The 16,986-nt window shown below is 41.1% G+C and overlaps 1 protein-coding gene across 2 annotated transcripts in view; it reads left to right on the top strand.

Moving 5' to 3' along the window:
* OTC (ornithine carbamoyltransferase) overlaps positions 1–16,986 on the top strand; it is an 81,253-nt gene that overhangs the window by 26,747 nt on the left and 37,520 nt on the right. For both annotated transcript variants that reach the window (XM_036744326.1, XM_036744327.1), the window contains one exon: positions 15,903–15,990. In XM_036744326.1, the coding sequence (XP_036600221.1) occupies positions 15,903–15,990 (88 nt within the window). The remainder of the gene's footprint in view (positions 1–15,902; positions 15,991–16,986) is intronic.

Below are 16,986 nucleotides of genomic sequence, written 5' to 3' on the forward strand. Positions count from 1 at the left end.
CAGCTGCCTGACTTTCCAAGTGGTCGCTTTGAACTGTGAAATAGTTTTTCCTCTGTACAGATGGGAAATTCAGAGGGCACAGGTAGGAACATTATGGGTTTCTTCTCCCCCAGGTCCCTGAAGCTGTCCCTCCACTCCCCACTCCCAGCCAAAGACATTTCCTACCCTTCCTTGCCCCCAACCATACTCCCTTCTGCCCCTCACTCCCCAGAAGTGATTGGTCTTTTAGTAATTCAACCTCATGGTGTCCTGGGCGGGGGTGCTTCTATTCCCAGGAAGTCCAGCTGTACCCCAAATGAGCATCTTCCACACTACACCTTGACCCGTGCACAAAATGGACTACTTACAACTTTACATCATATCCTTGAAACCCTAGTCAAATGGCACCGTTAAACATTCCACATGTCCCCACTGTGCCTGAAATATCTGTCTTCACCTCCATTCATCAAGCAAGCAAGCATTCATTAAGCACCTGTTACGTTCCAGGTACTGTGCTAATGCCCGTATTTCTGCCTACTTCTTTTTAAGAGCCTGTTCAAATACCACCTCTTCAATTAAGCCTTCCCAGATTCCTCCAATCAAAAATTAATCTTTCTTTATTTGGTCCTCACATAGCACATTGTTGTTTTTTTTCTTTCATGTATTTATTATGCTTTATTTTACATGATGCTTATTTCTATATGGATATCTCTTCTGCTAGATTATAAGCAAATTGACGGAGGAAGCCATATCTTCTTATCTCACATTTTTATCTGTTCCAGAAATTAGCAAAATATTCAGTTTTTGGTGCATACTAAGCATTTAATAAATATTTGCTGAATTGAAATAAGTAAGTGTTGAATCGTCATAATCAGCCATGGAGTCATGGGTTAAAAGTTGGAAGGGACTTTGAGAGGCAGGACCATTTTGTTTGTGTCTTTGTATCTCCAGGAACTGTAGGAGGTGCTTTCTAAATTAAATGATTAGGCTAGTCTAACCCCCTCACTTTGCAGACACAGAAACTGAGGCCCAGAGAAATTAAATGATTTCCTAAGGTCGTATAGATAAAGCATAGCAAAAGCAGAATCTGAACCAGGATCCTGCAGCCCCAAGCCCAATATTTTTATCCTTGTACCAAACCCTGAAGTTATACTTGACACTTCATAGAAAAATTTAGACAGATAATACTCTGAGTTATGTCTTAACCTCTAAGCCTGGTTTTGAGACATCTCTAATTATCAAGGCTCATCAATGCAGTTCTCAAAACAAAATTATTTTCAGTTCATTTGGGGGTAAAAATTTAAATATGCCATATGGTAATTTCAAATATTACCATTTTGGCAAGTAGATTGGAAGGAATTAAGAAATAAATCACCCAAAAAGGTGTTTTAATTAATTTTAATTTCTAAATCCTCACCTATATTAACAAAGACAACATTATAAGGATTTTAAATGACTAACTGCTTTGAGTTTCTTGGAACAAAATCTGTTTAGGATGGCTTGTTAATATCTCATGTAAAAAAAAAAAAGACATCTCAAACTTGATAGTCATTTGATTTGAAAAGGCCATTTGGATTAAAGCTCTGGCCCTAATAAAGTTTGAATGGGCTGACTGTCAACATTCATTTAATCAATCATTCTCTGGGGGGAAAAAAAGGGTTGGAAAATGCATTTCACTAAAAAAAGAAAGAATGCTGCAGTGAAATCCGTTCTTCAGTGTTGTTCTCATGTGACAGTCAGTCAGCACTGAAAACCTAGAAGCCAAATTAGATGGATAGCATTAGAAATATAATGGAGATATTATTGAATTTATTTAGAGAAGGAACACAAAACTGTATTTTTGGAGGAGAAATTTTTCTCCTCCAAAAGAAGAAGTTTGAGGGAGGGAAACTTACCAGCATTAAAGGAAAGGGGTAATGGGTTGTCATTGACAGGGTCAGGAAATTTAAAAAGAGAAACTTGTGGAGGGTAAGGAGGAGATGATTAGTTCAGTTTGCATCTGAAATGACTTTAGGTCCTTCAAATGGAAATATCCAGCACGCATAAGTGTAAACTTAAGATCTAGACTAAAGAGACAGATTATCAAACTATCTGCACAGTGGTGAAAGAGGAAGCCGTATGAATCAATAACCTGTGAAATAAACTAGAGAGAGTGAAAATGCCTGCCACTGTGGTTGGATACAAAGAAGTATTTGATGAAGTCTGTTGTCCTCAAGACATGTACATGGTTAATCAAACTTTATTTTATCACACCTATCAAGTCTCTGCAGACTCCATAGCCCACTTGATTAGAGATTTATACTGAACTATATCAGGAAGTCCATTGTATAGAACTTTCCAGTTTTTAGCATATATGCTGCAGCCAAAATCGAGAATATGACCCCTCTGAATAATATTGTTGATTTAGTCCATCTTGTCAACAAGTCCTAATTATAAAGCCCACCCAAATTACTTACCAGGGTACAGAAGGAACTAGTGAAGGTGACTGCTGATCCATTGCCAGTGAATCTACTATTTATTACCTGTGTGACCTGGGAAGTCATTAAGTTTCACAGGGCTTCACATTCCTTGTCTATAAAATGAGTGACTTTTTTCCCTCCCTAACTCCCTTGGTGATCTCTGTGGACCCTCCTAGTTCTAAATCTATAATTACTATGCTTTTAGTTGATATTTTAAAATAGTAATTTGCTCATTGGTAGTTTAGCAGCTAGATGACTCAATGGATAGATCACAGGGCCTGGAGTCAGGAAGATCTGAGTTCAAATATGACCCCAGACACCCGCTAGCCATGTGACCTTGGACAAGTCACTTAACTTCTTTGCAAAGGAGGCAGCTAGGTAGCTTACTAGCTGTGTGACCTTGGGCAAGTCACTTAACCCCTGCTTTCCTTAATCCACTGGAGAAGGAAATGGCAAACTACTCTAGCGTCTTTACCAAGTAAATCTCATGGACAGTATGGTCTTTGAGCATCATGGTCCGTGGGGTCATGAAGAGTAGGGACAGGACTGGACAACAACTGTTTAGCATACTAAGAAAGTTAATCACTGCCTCCACCCCTCAAAAATGACATCTAGATCGGAAGGATAAAACTCTTAGGATTTTAATCCATTTCTGGCTGACCTACTAGGAGCATATGCACCTAGTAGGTACTCAATTGCTGTTGTTTGTCTTTCGTTCTCAAAGAGGATCGTGACATCAGGGAGGTGATGCCATGACATGCAATCAATTGGATTCAAGTGAGGGAGGGCTGTGCAAAGACACCAGCCTCGCTTTCTCCCCTGGAACTATCTGGGTCCAGTGGCAAGATATAGATCAGGACGACTGGAGATGTTGAATGGATGATTGGATAAGATAATCAAGGTAGCTGCCAACTGGGCAGAGCACAGGCCTCTAATGGATCTTCATCTCAGCACCATTTTATCAAGTTTAAATTTTGTTTTGAATGCTCGTTTGGCTCAGTAATAAAGATTAAAGGGTTTGGTATTGGAAAGGACCTCAGAAATCGTCTAGTTCAGGGGTTGGCAAGCTATTCCCTGAGTGGCCCAGCGCTTGATTTTTATACAGCTGAGGATGATTTTTATATTTTAAAATACAATGGCCCACAAGCACTTCATCTGCTGACCTCTGATCGACTCTAATGCTCTCATTTTGCAGAAGAGGAAATGGGAGGTTAAGTGAGTTGTCCAAGGTTACACAGGTAGGCTGTAGCAGAGAAGGGCAAGATCTTCTGGCTCTGAATCTATTTATTTAAGAAATCCCTATTTTTTCCACACCCACTAAATTTATTACCATCATTAGTTCTTTCCTGGCAGTTATTTTTGCCTTATTCTCATCAAGATCGAAGGCATAGTTGGGGGAAGGGGGGAAGAACATATTGTTCAAGGAGAAAAGAAAAAAAAAAACCACATTTTGTGCATCCATAGACTGAATGACTCCTTTCAAGTGATTACAAAGGTGATGACCAAGATACATTTTCACATCAATTCTGCCTTCCATAATTAAGGGGGGAAGTGGCCCCACTTAGATGTCAGCAAACTAATGCTTCCAAGTGTTGGCCTGCGTGCATCAGTTGAAATATGAACGGGGCCTCTCTGACTAGGGATTGTAAAAGGTGCCAGAAGCAATTTTCAAAGGAAGAATAATTCCATTTCCTTTCTCGCTCAATGCCCAGCTGGCTAAGTACAGCGGGAAGAAGCCTCCTGTGTGCCGGCCTGCCAATGATTACAGCCTTTTTACTTGAGACTAATTGAGTGGATTCAGGACACATTTGGTGTTGACAAAAAAGTACAGGAGCTGATAGAAAAGGGGAGGAGAATCCTGAGAGAGTCTGTTCATTTAGCACTTGTGCTCCGCTTTCAAGTGCTTCACAAGCTTTTCAACATACTTAGGCATCAATTTAATCACTCCTTACAGTACCCACATCAAGTAAATTAGTGCTTCGCTCTCACCCTGCAGGTGCGGGAAAACAAAGCACAAATAGGATGAACCTCCTGCCTGGGTTCACCTAATACGGAAAATCAGCCACAAAATTTAAGGCCCTTAAGTCTCATGTTAATGATATATACTTATTTATATTGGTTCTTCTAAGGCATGATTTACACACATTTGTAAAATTTGTTTAGCCAATATCCTTGTGAGGAACAACGAGAAGAGGGCACAGATGTTATTTATGTTTATACAGGTAGGGAAGTGAAAGATTTAGGGACCTTTTGAATGTCGTGTAACAAGAGAATTTGATTTCATCTCTCCCCTGATGAAGTCCACTTGGATCTGGAATCAGAAGACTTGGGCCCTTCAGCTAGTTCTGTAATTTACTAAGTATCTCATCTTGATTGATTGTCGTCCTTCATTCTCGAAGAGGACCAAAATGACATCACCGTGCTTGAGTCAAGTTTCAATGTGTCCGACTGTGGCTGATCAGACCAATACGAGCTTGGAATACTCTACCACAGGTCGGGCACAGAGAGTCCCTGTGAACATTGGGATGGCTAGGTGACACAGTCTGGGCTAGAGTCAGGAAGACTCAGCTTCAGGGGTTCAAATCCAGCCTCAGGCATGTACTAATTGTGTGACCCTGGGCAAGTCACTTAACCCTGTTTGCCTCAGTCTCCTCATTTGTAAAATGAGCTAAAGAAGGAAATGGTGATGGGTACTATCTGAGCTTACCCAGAGGTCAAGGGAGGTACTTCCCTTACCCATAAAATGAGGGGGTTAACTTTTATAATCAGGGTATTCCCTTCCCATTCCAGTTGTCATGATTCTATACTGCTTTTTCTTTTTACTAGAATAATTGTGGTAATTAAACTGGACCCAAGGGACCAAGATTAGCTAGCTGCATGACTGGACAAGATTACAACCTCTAAGCTCCAGCTTTCTAACATGTAAACTGAGAATAATGATACCTGTACTACCTCCTCAGAGAGTTGAAGGAGAAATTATATATAAAGCTTAAAGTCATATACAATTCTGGGTTATTGTCAGAGCTGTAACTAGGGTGAGGTAACTGGGCTTTCTGTCAGGATGCCAAAATTTAGAGGGCTCTGAAAACACTTTTATAAGTTCATCATGTAGAGACAATTAAGTTTAGCACCTAATGGGCTGTTTTTCAGTCATGTCCAACTCTTAGTGACCTCATTTGGGGTTTTCTTGTCAAATACACTGGAGTGGTTTGCCATTTCCTTCTCCAGGTTTGTTTTACAGATGAGGAACTGAGGCAAACAGTTGACTTGACCAGGGTCACACAGCTAGGAGGTGTCTGAGGCCAGATTTGAGCTCACCAAGATGAATCTTCCTGATTCCAAGCCTAGTGTGCTCTCTGCTGCTCCACCTTGCTGCCCTAGGGAGCACCTAATTAGCATGGATAATTAGTTAAAATAGGAAGCTACTAGGTGGTGTGTTTCTTCCTCCAGCAGCAACCTGGACCAGAATCTTGGATAGTTTCCTGAGTAATGTTCAAAGAGCTGGAGAAAAGAAGGCAGGGTCTGGTGTTCCAAGGTCTGAGGTTTATCTTGAAATATTGATCTGAGGGTGTTGTTAATGCCACTTGCTTCTGAGACTTTTGCTCTGGCAATTTCCCTCTCTCGTGACAATAGGTTTTCCTTTTACCAGTTCTTGCAATGATGTTTACCAGGAAAACTTTTATTAGAGTTTATTAGCTTTTTTGTTTCTTACTTATTTTTTAATTTATTTTTATTTTATTTATTAGCCTTTAAGATTAGCCCATCCTCTTAGCTTCTTGCTGCTTCTTCCAAAGTGTATCTGATGAAGACTACTCTCTCTGATTTGCTGTCACCATCCAATTTTTTCTCTCTTCATATTTGTTCCCACTGCTTGGTTTTCCATTTACTATTCCCCATTTGAACTAGCCTTCGTACTCTGAATCATAATAGCTTACATTTACATAATGCTCCTCGCTTTCCAAATTGCATTTCTATCCTTTATCTCCTTTGATTTTCGAATATCCCTGTGAAGAAAGTTAGGTCTGATTATGCCTTCTCCAGTTGAAAAATCTGAAGTGACTCATTATTGCTTTGGGAATCAAATACAAACTCTTTAACCTACCATTTAAAGCCCGCCACAATCTGGTTCCAACCTACCTTTCCAGACTTATTTCATATTATTCTCCTTCATACTGTCTACATTTCAAAGTGGCCCAACTTCTGTTCCTAAGCTTGATACTCCTGCTCCTGTGTCCATGCTTTTGTAAAAGTTGTCCCCCATTCCTGCAATGGACCCCTTCTACATCCTCGCCAGTGACAACCTCTACTTCTTTCAAGGCTCAAGCCAGGTACCACCTTCCACATGAAGCTTTTCCAGTATTAGGCTCTCTCTCTTCTCCTTTTCCTCCTCTCCCTCTTCCATTTCTTCTCCCTCCTCTCCCTCTCCTTCTCCCTCTGTCTCCTTTCTTCTCTCTGTCTCTGTCTTTGTCTCTCTGTCTTTCTCTCTGTGTCTCTGTCTGTCTGTCTCTCTCTCTCTCTCCCTCTCCCCCTCTCTTTTCTCTCCCTCTCCCCCTCTCGTTTCTCTCCCTCTCCCCCTCCCCTTCTCCTTATATCTGTTAGTCTGTTTACATTCTGTACCCCACCCCCACCAATCGAATGTAAAAACCTTGAGAACAGAGACTCTGGTTTCTGTCTGTTTCCCTTGTACCTAGAACACAGAAGTTTCTTAGTAAACATTTGTTGAACCAAATTGAAAGTCACACAAGGTATTATAACACACATTTGATACATGAGGAAACAGACACAGAGAAGTTACTGACTTCCTAGTTAATGTCCGAGCCAGAACCAACATCTAGGTCTCAGATTCCCATGAACCTAAATATTCATAAGATACTTATCTAAGAGGCTATTTAAATTTTTTAAGTAATTAATTTATTGGTACTGATATATTTTGTTTTTTACTTTACTTCGACTTGTGAATAATTTCCTTCCCCCTTTCTTTCCCCCGGTAAGCCATCCCTTGTAACAAAGAATAAACAATAAGGAAAAATTTTAAATGGCCTTTCAGCAAAACTAACCTCCATACTGACTTTGATAGTATATGCAATTCCCCACAGCCATAGCCCTCCAGCTTTCTGATGAAGGGCGAAAGGAACATTTTTTCACCAATAATTTTGTGTCAAAAACAATGTGTTCTCTTTGTGAAAGAATTTTCTTTGTAATGGAGATACAGTACAGTGGAAAATAAAAGTCTCTGAATCAGAGAACCCAGGTTCAAATCTCAGCCCAATTTTAAAAGGCCTGTGACCTTGGACAAAGACACTTAACTCTAAGCTTCTCTTTTCTCATCTATAAACTGGGGATAATAAAATTTGTACCCTGTATACTTCTTAGGGTTTTTGTGCTCATTTATGTACTCAGCGACACTGTAGTGATCCTGTAAGGAGAAACGTTTGGCTCCATGATAGTCTATTTACATTTGTAAGCAAACAACTAATATGATCTAGGTGGTTGAAGTGTTCTGAACTTTGACCCATGGTTCCAATGCTTGATGATCCCTTTACTACAGAAAAATTGGAAAAGATCAGTGTTATTAGAGGCTTTAGAAATGGAACCCAGGAAATAGAGTTGTTGAGATAACTTAGCTTAAAAAGGAAAGATTTAAAAAAAAGTAATTTCCTGGTCTATGTATGAAGAGATATAAAAATAAGCAATGGAAAGATGTTTTACGGTAACAGCTACTGAGTTCATAAGTTTTAAGAAAAAAAATTGATCTCCTTTCTATTGTTTTGGTAATTTGTTGTACAGTAGGGAGAGAGCCAGCCTCTGAGTCAGGAAGACCAGACACGCACTGACTGTGTTACCTGACAAAGTTACCTCAGTGCCCCAGGTTGCTTCCTTATTCAATCCTCACAACAGTCCTGGAGAAGTAGGTGCTAAGACTATCATCTCCCTTTTACAGAGGAGGAAACTGAGGCAAGCAGGTTAAGTGACTTGCCCAAGATCACACAGCTAACAAGTGTCTGAGGCTGGCATTTAAACTTAGGTTTTCCTGACTCCCGGCCCAGATCTCTATCCACTGTGCCAACTAGCTGCCCAGCCAGATTATTTTCTGAGATAATAAATTTCAGAACAGATCTTCATGGATAGAGGGAGTCTCTTCACTGGGGAAGTCCCTATAGCAATGAAATCATAAAGCTATACTAAAGAATAATACCTGACATTTTTATGCATAGCACATTTAGGATACAATGTGCTTTATGTATATTATCATTGAGCCTCATAGCAGCCCCGTGAGGCAGACACCACAAATAATAGAACACTGGGGCTCCGAGGGGTTAAAGAACTTGACCACAGTCGCCCAACTAATAAATGTGAAAGGTAAGATTTGAACTCAAGTCTTCTAACAGCAGTGCAGAGAGACAGAAAACTCTCTTGGAATCCTAGGGCCTAACCCTAAGTATTTTATGGTTTAAATTAAATATATTGAATTGAACTTGACATAAATTGCAAACCACTTAGCATCATCCTTCATGTGAAAGAATATCAACGCTTCCTACATCAATAATTTAAATACATTCCCTTAGGAGTAAGAACTCATTAGATTATTACCGCATCCCTCCTCTCAAAAATTGTATATTTCATTGATATAGACACATGAATTATATATCAAGATTATTTTTGGAGAAATTCAGTCATCATAAGACGTATGAATAGCTAATAATGAGTTATAAGTTTGAAAGATAAGTTCTGAAGATTTTTTCATTTCATTTTTACTTTAAGTATTTTAGGGATATAAACGTCCCTCATGTGAACCAATCATAGTACCCCCAAACTCAATGGAGCAGTTAGGGGACATACTTGTAAAGTGATTACAGAAAAGCAATTGTAAGGGAAAAATTGAGTAGGTAAAAAATATTAGAAATGTTGGTGTGTAATTGAATACAATCAACAAATATTTAAATGTCTAATGTGTACCAAGCATTGTTAGGTTCTAGGAATACAAAAAAAGAAGTAAAACAATTCCTGCCCTCAAGGCACTTATGTTCTAATAGGGAAAACAATATGTACGTATATATAGAATATATACAAAATATACATGTGTAACAGTGGATGAGGGTTAGAGATGTCTGGCTAAAGAGGAAACCCACAGAGGAAATTATTAGGAAAGTAGGGCAGCTAGGTGGTGCCATAGTGCATAGAGTGCCAGACCTAGAGTCATGAAGACTCACCTTCCTTGGTTCAAATCTGGACTCAGATGCTTACTAGCTGTGTGATCCTAGGCAAGTCACTTCACCCTGTTTGCCTCCGTTTCCTTATCTGTAAAATGAGCTGGAGAAGAACATGGTAAACCACTCCAGTATCTCTGCCAAGGAGACCCCAAATGGGGACACAAAGAGTCAGATAGGATTAAAAACAACAGCAACAACAAAGACAACAAACAAGCTCTGTCAGGGTTCTGTGAAGATAGGGTGTGGGTTAGGAACCTGAGGTCAGCAATTTGAGGTGTTGGCAGGAAAAGTATTGGAAGAGGCAGAAAATTTCCCAAGGCAGGATAGTTACTTGGTCAAAGAAGTTCTGAGGGTTTTGGTCTTGGTTTCCTGGCCAGGTGAGAGTTACCTAGTCACTCTAAGCCATCACCAAACAGAATCTTCATGTCCTAATGACAGCTGGGATGCCTTCCATTTCCTTCAGGGTTCCTCATCTGTAGTCATAGAACCTGAGTTGAAAGAATCCTCTGCGTCATCTGGTCCAAGCCGGAACTGAAGAGGAATCCTTTCTACAAGATTCCTGAAAAACGGTCATCAAACGTCCAGTTGAGAGATGAAAGTTTGTGGTGGAGAACCCAAGAAGGGTGGCTCTAATTCTAAGGCAGCTTTTCCTTAGGGGAGTGGAAATCTGCCTCTCTATAACGTTCACCTACTGCTACTGCCCCCGGGACAGTGTTATTGTTCAGTCATGCCTGACTCTTAGTTACTTCATTTGTAAAGATATTGGAGTGGTTTGCCATTTCCTTCTCCAACTCATTTTACAGATGAGGAATCTGAGGCAAACAGGGTTAAGTGACTTTCCAGGGGTCACACAGGAAGCCAAACTTGAACTCAGGTCTTCCTGACTCCATTCCCAGCACTCTGTCTACTGTTCCACCTAGCTGCCCCAAATTTATCTTAGTGTCACCCATATTCTATGCAGTTTTTAAAATTTAATATATTTAGTTTTTTCAGCATTGCTTTTCACAAGAGTTTGAATTACAAATTTTCTCCCCATTTCTACCCTCCCCCCCCCACTCCAGGATGGGATATATTCTGGTTGCCCTGTTCCCCAGTCAGCCCTCCCTTCTGTCACCCCATTCCCCTCCCATCCCCCTTTCCCTTCCTTTCTTGTAGGGCAAGATAAATTTCTATGCCCCATTGCCTGTGTATCTTATTTTCTAGTTGCATGCAAAAACTGTTTTTTTTGAACATCTGTTTTTAAAACTTTGACTTCCAAATTCTCTCCCCTCTTCCCTTCCCACCTGCCCTCCCTAAGAAGCCAAGCAATTCAACATAGACCACATGCATATCATTATGTATAACCCTTCCACAATACTCATGTTGTGAAAGACTCACTATATTTTGCTCCTTCCTAACCTATCCCCCTTTATTGAATTTTCTCCCTTGACCCTGTCCTCTTTCGAAAGTGCTTGTTTTTGATTACTTCCACCCCCATCTGCCTTCCCTTCTAACATCCCCCCCTTTTTTATCTTCTTCCTCCTGTTTTCCTCTTGGGTAAGATACCCAATTGAGTATGTATGGTATTCCCTCCTCAGGTCAAATCTGATGAGAGCAAGATTCACTCATTCCCCCTCACCTGCCTTGTCTTCCTACAGAACTGCTTTTTCTTGCCACTTTTGTGTGAGATAATCCACCCCATTCTATCTCTCCCTATCTCCCTCTCTCAATATATTCCTCTCTCATCCCTTAATTTGATTTTATTTCTTTTAGATATCTTCCCTTCATCTTCAACTCACCCTGTGCCCACTCTCTCTCTCTCTGTATATATACACATGCATATATATATACATACACACTCACATATACATATATATATATATATATATATATATATATATATATATATATATATATATATATATGCCTATTCCCTTCAGCTACCCTAATACTGAGGTCTCATGAATCATACACATCATCTTTCCATGTAGGAATGTAAAAAAACAGTTCAACTTTAGGAAGTCCCTTGCAATTTCTGTTTCTTGATTACCTTTTCATGCTTCTCTTGATTCTTGTGTTTGAAAGTCAAATTTTCTATTCGGCTCTGGTCTTTTCACTGAGAAACCTTGAAAGTCCTCTATTTTATTGAAAATCCATATTTTGCCTCGGAACATGATACTCAGTTTTGCTGGGTAGGTGACTCTTGGTTTTAATCCTAGCTCCATTGACCTCCAGAATATTGTATTCTAAGCACTTCGATCTCTTAATGTAGAAGCTGCTAGATTTGGAGTTATTCTGATTGTGTTTCCACATTATTCAAATTGTTTCTTTCTGGCTGCTTGCAATATTTTCTCCTTGATCTGGGAGCTCTGGAATTTGGCAACAGTATTCCTAGGAGATTTCTTTTTGGGATCTATTTGAGGAGGCGATCTGTGAATTCTTTAAATTTCTATTTTACCCTGTGGCTCTAGAAAATCAGGGCAGTTCTCCTTGATAATTTCTTGAAAGATGATATCTAGGCTCTTTTTTTGATTCTGGCTTTCAGGTAGTCCAATAATTTTTACATTCTCTCTCCTGGATCTATTTTCCAGGTCAGTGGTTTTTCCAATGAGATGTTTTACATTGTCTTCCATTTTTTCATTCCTTTGGTTCTGTTTTAGAATATCTTGATTTCTCATAAAGTCACTAGCTTCCACTTGCTCCAATCTAATTTTTAAGGTAGTATTTTCTTCAGTGGTCTTTTGGATCTCCTTTTCCATTTGGCTAATTCTGCCTTTCAAGGCATTCTTCTCCTCATTGGCTTTTTGGAACTCTTTTGCCATTTGAGTTAGTCTATTTTTTAAAGTGTCGTTTTCTTCAGTGAATTTTTCAGTATTTTTTTGGGTCTCCTTTAGTAAGTCATTGACTTGTTTTTCATGGTTTTCTCACATCCTTCTTGTTTCTCTTCCCAATTTTTCCTCTACTTCTCTAACTTGCTTTTCCAAATCCTTTTTGAGCTCTTCCATGGCCTGGGACCAGTTCATGTTTTTCTTGGAGGCTTTTGTTGTAGGCTCTTTGACTTTGTTGACTTCTTCTGGCTGTATGTTTTGGTCTTCTTTGTCACCAAAGTAAGATTCCAAAGTCTGAGACTGAATCTGGGTGCGTTTTCGCTGCCTGGCCATATTCCCAGCCAACTAACTTGACCCTTGAGTTTTTCAGTGGGGTATGAATGCTTGTAGAGAACCATGTTCCAAGCTTGGGGGATGCACCAGCTCTGCCACACCAGCACTCCTCCTTCCCCAAGAACCCCCAACCTGGACTGGACTTAGATCTTCAGCAGGCTCTTCACTCCTGCTCTGATCTGCCACTTAATTCCTCCCACCAGGTGGGCCTGGGGCCGGAAGGAACTGCAGCTGTAGTTCTGTAGCTGCCCCACCTCCACTGCCCCTGGGGTGGTAGCCGAACTGTGAACTCCTTCCACTCCCACAGCTTTTCCCACTGACTTTCTCTGTTGTCTTTGGTGTTTGTGGGTTGAGAAGTCTGGTAACTGCTGCAGCTCACTGATTCAGGGCGCTAGGGCATGCTCTGCCCGGCTCCTGGTCTGGTTGGTCCGCGCCACCCATGCTGGGCTCTGCTCCACTCAGCTCTGCTCCCAGGTCCGTGCGGGATAGACCTCACCCAGAGACCATCCAGGCTGTCCTGGGCTGGAGCCCTGCTTCCCTCTGCTGTTTTGTGGGTTCTGCAGTTCTAGAATTGGTTCAGAGCCACTTTTTATAGGTTTTTAGAGGGACTCGGTGCGGAGTTCATGCTAGTCCCTGCTTTCCAGCCGCCATCTTGGCTCCGCCTCCCCTGTGCAGTTTTTTCAAGTCCATTGAAGACTTTACAATTATCTCCATTAACTTTCACCAGGTAATGTGGAAGAGTGGATAGCAAGCTGGCCTTAGAACCAGGAAGACCTGAGTTCTATTCCAGTCTCTGAGGGATATGTGTATATATGTGTATGTGTATGTGTATGTATGTGTATGTGAGTGTATATATGTATGTGTCTATGTGTGTGTGTATATATCTATCTATATCTATATCTATATATATATGTATGTATGTGTGTATGTATGTATATATATACACACCAACTGTATGACCCTGGGCAGGTGACAGAAGTTTTCAGTTCCCTACATAGCTCTCTAAGGTGTTTAAGTGGCAGAGAAGGTGCTGGCCAATATTGGTAATGAGATTATTTTTCATCTGGGGGCTCTTATGCCAATGGAATCATGGGTACGGTCTCTATCCCTGCCCCTACTGCCCTAAATTTGACCTATGGTAAATAGGACCTGTCCTTCTGGTTTTGGTCAAGGGCTTTTGGGTTACTGATTTTGTGGCCAATGTTAGATATTCCTCCCAATTTTATGTATCTGCAGATTTGATATATGCTCCCTTCCTATTCTGTAGGAGCATTCATGTAGGCATCTGAAGACAGAGTGACATTGTTTGGTGAGGCTTGGGTGAGACCCATGCTATGTCCATGTGTGGAACCCACAGATTGTTGTGGTTGTTTGTACTTCATTCTTGAAGAGTGTATCAGGAGGGCAGAGTTTATAATCTCAAAAAGGATCATAAACATGTCTGAAAGGTTCGGAACCGCCGGATATAAGAAACTCTCAAAGTAGAAGGCAGAAGAATCAAAACATTTATTTAGGCTCCACAGTAACCAACCCATGAACCAGAAGCCCCATTTTGATATGTTGATCAAAATCTTCCAGGCCCAATAAGTACGCCTTGCAAGAGTAACCAGGAGGCTACAGAGAAGCATGATTGCGTAAAGCAAAATCATGCTTCCCCCTCGATGGTAATAAGATTACCCACTGGCCTGAAGTCTTTGTTCAGCTTCCTCCCGTAGATCAGCTCTGCTACTGGCAGCTCCTGCTTCAGCTGTGGCTGTAACTGACGTAACTGTCGTAACTGCCTCTGTAACTGCCTCTGGCTCCAACTGTCGCTGTAACTGTCGCTGTAATGGCCTGAAGTCTTTGTTCAGCTTTCTCCCGTAGGTTAGCTCTGCTACTGGCAGCTCCTGCTTCAGCTGTGGCTGTAACTGACGTAACTGTCGTAACTGCCTCTGTAACTGTCGTTGTAACTGTCGCTGGCTCCAACCGGAAAAGGAAGAGAGAGAGGATCTTCAAGCTGTCCTCTCCCCTCTTATAGGGTCTTTGACATCATCAAGCTCCGCCTGAATGACCAGGGCTGATTGGTTCTTGAGTTGGCCCCTCCCCCTAGCATAGACATTAACACCTCCCCTCAGCCAGCCCCATGACTCATCACACAGGAAGTTCTGGTCCTGCCCCGGAAGAGCAAGCCCCAGCGTCCAGGGACTCAATGAGGTAAGCTGAGTCATTCAAAGAAAACAAAGGCCATTCTGGCTACAAAGAGGAAAATAATATCAGGAGGAAGGACATTCCAGGCATGGAGGGTAGCTTGTGTGAATTCAAGGCAAGGAGAGATGGAACTTCAAATTTGTGGAATGGCTGGTAGTCTAGTTTTACTGAAACATAGAGTATATGAAGTAAAGTAATATGACATAGCACTGAAAAGATAAGTGGGGGCCAGCTTGTGCAGACATCTAAATTTGAGGTTGAGTTCTCTGTATTTTATCCTAGAGGAAATAGTGAGCTATGGAAGAATTCTGAGCATGGTCAGACTTGGGCCTTAGTAAGATATTTTTAGCAACTGAGGATAGAACAGAGAAGATGCTAGAAGAAGAGTGACCAATTAGAAGCTTCTAATAGCAGTAGAGGCAAGAGGTGACAAAGGCCTGTGGCCTTTAGAGTGAGGAGAAGGTATTCTTCACTCAGCTGCCTTCCCAGGCCTCCCCCTAAAATCCACTGAGGAGGAATCCGAGGCTGCAGCAACTTGACATAGCCAGGCCTTACAGAATACCCACCTTCCTGTGTACCCCGCCAAAAAAGGTTTTGTGAAGTCGTGGTTAAAATAATAAAGTGAAGGAGACACAATGGACAAAAAGCGATTATTCTATTTTGCAGGATAGCAGGAAGAAACACAGACTTCGTATGAAAAATAAGCAGAATGCCAAGCTACTATCTGAATTTCTCATTTTGTTTTGCCGGTGGTGACAAGAGTGATAGGATGAATTTGCTGGTAGTATTGTCTTTCTCATAGATGGAAACATATCTTAAATTGTGACTTTGCCAAGGTTGGCAGTTTTATTTCCTCTACAGGCTTCTTATTCCTTTTTATGTGTCTCCGTCATGTTTGTGCCTGATTTTTTAAAATTTCTTCCTAGGGTTTGCTCTGCTCGGAGGTCATCCTAGTTTCCTGACAACCCAAGATATTCATTTGGGAGTGAACGAAAGTCTCACAGACACTGCACGGTTTGTAAACAAATCTTTACTAATCTTTTCCAAATGTGGATTTAGAATATATGTCTGGATCATACTCATGAAACAAAATTATTGATGCCTTTGTAAGCAATTTTGACAAGGTGGTTTTGTTTATGCCAGAGTTTCAATCGGTTGACAAGCATTTATTAAGTTCCTACCATAGCACTGTGCCACGCTGAGAGATATAAGAAACAAAGTCAAATATTTTCTGTCCTCAAGAAGCTTATATTCTATCAGGACAAGCAACATATACATACATAAGGCATACAAGACACAGTTTGAATCAAATGAGAGATTCAGGCAAGGCTTTGTATAGCAGAGGTGTTCTCTCAACTCTGCCTGTAGGTAATATCAAAACTGAGTAGCAGCTAATTGCAAAAGCTCTTCCACTGGAATAGAGGAGTCAAATAGTGGGGAGGAGGCTGGTATACACTATGATGAATATTTAATGGAAGTGTTGCCGGAGAGACTGTTTGATGCAGGCCATTCTACTTTTGGACAGCTCTAATTGTTAGGAGAGGTGTATGGAGTGTTCAGGAAAACTAGCACTCCCGGTGTGAGACCTTGCCCAGCCCTCTTCAGGGCCACTCACCCACTTTTGGTGTCCATCTTTCACACAACTCTCACCTGTGGCTCCAGGAAGCTGTAGCATGAGCAGCAGCCATGCTCTGGTAAACTGTCTCAGCAGATGGGCTAAACCATGTTGAGGGTAACCAACAGGCTTCCAACCCATCAGTGAGTTAGAGGGATGTCTACCTCAAGTACGTGAAGATTTTTCCTGCCAGAATGGGTGTATGAGGACAATTTGTTCCAATGGCCCTCAAGGTGGCTGAAGGAGCCACTGGGAAGCACTTAAAGCTTGGTAAGACATTGAAAGGTCTTCCTTTCAAGGTCATCCACTGCATCCCGGACCATTGCCAGTCATCTTGACTTTTGTCCTGCCACTGGACTTAAATGTCTCTGGAGTAGAGAGCAAGGCTGACAACT

The sequence above is a fragment of the Trichosurus vulpecula genome, chromosome 2, assembly GCF_011100635.1.
Source record: "Trichosurus vulpecula isolate mTriVul1 chromosome 2, mTriVul1.pri, whole genome shotgun sequence".
NCBI classification, from domain to species: domain Eukaryota; kingdom Metazoa; phylum Chordata; class Mammalia; order Diprotodontia; family Phalangeridae; genus Trichosurus; species Trichosurus vulpecula.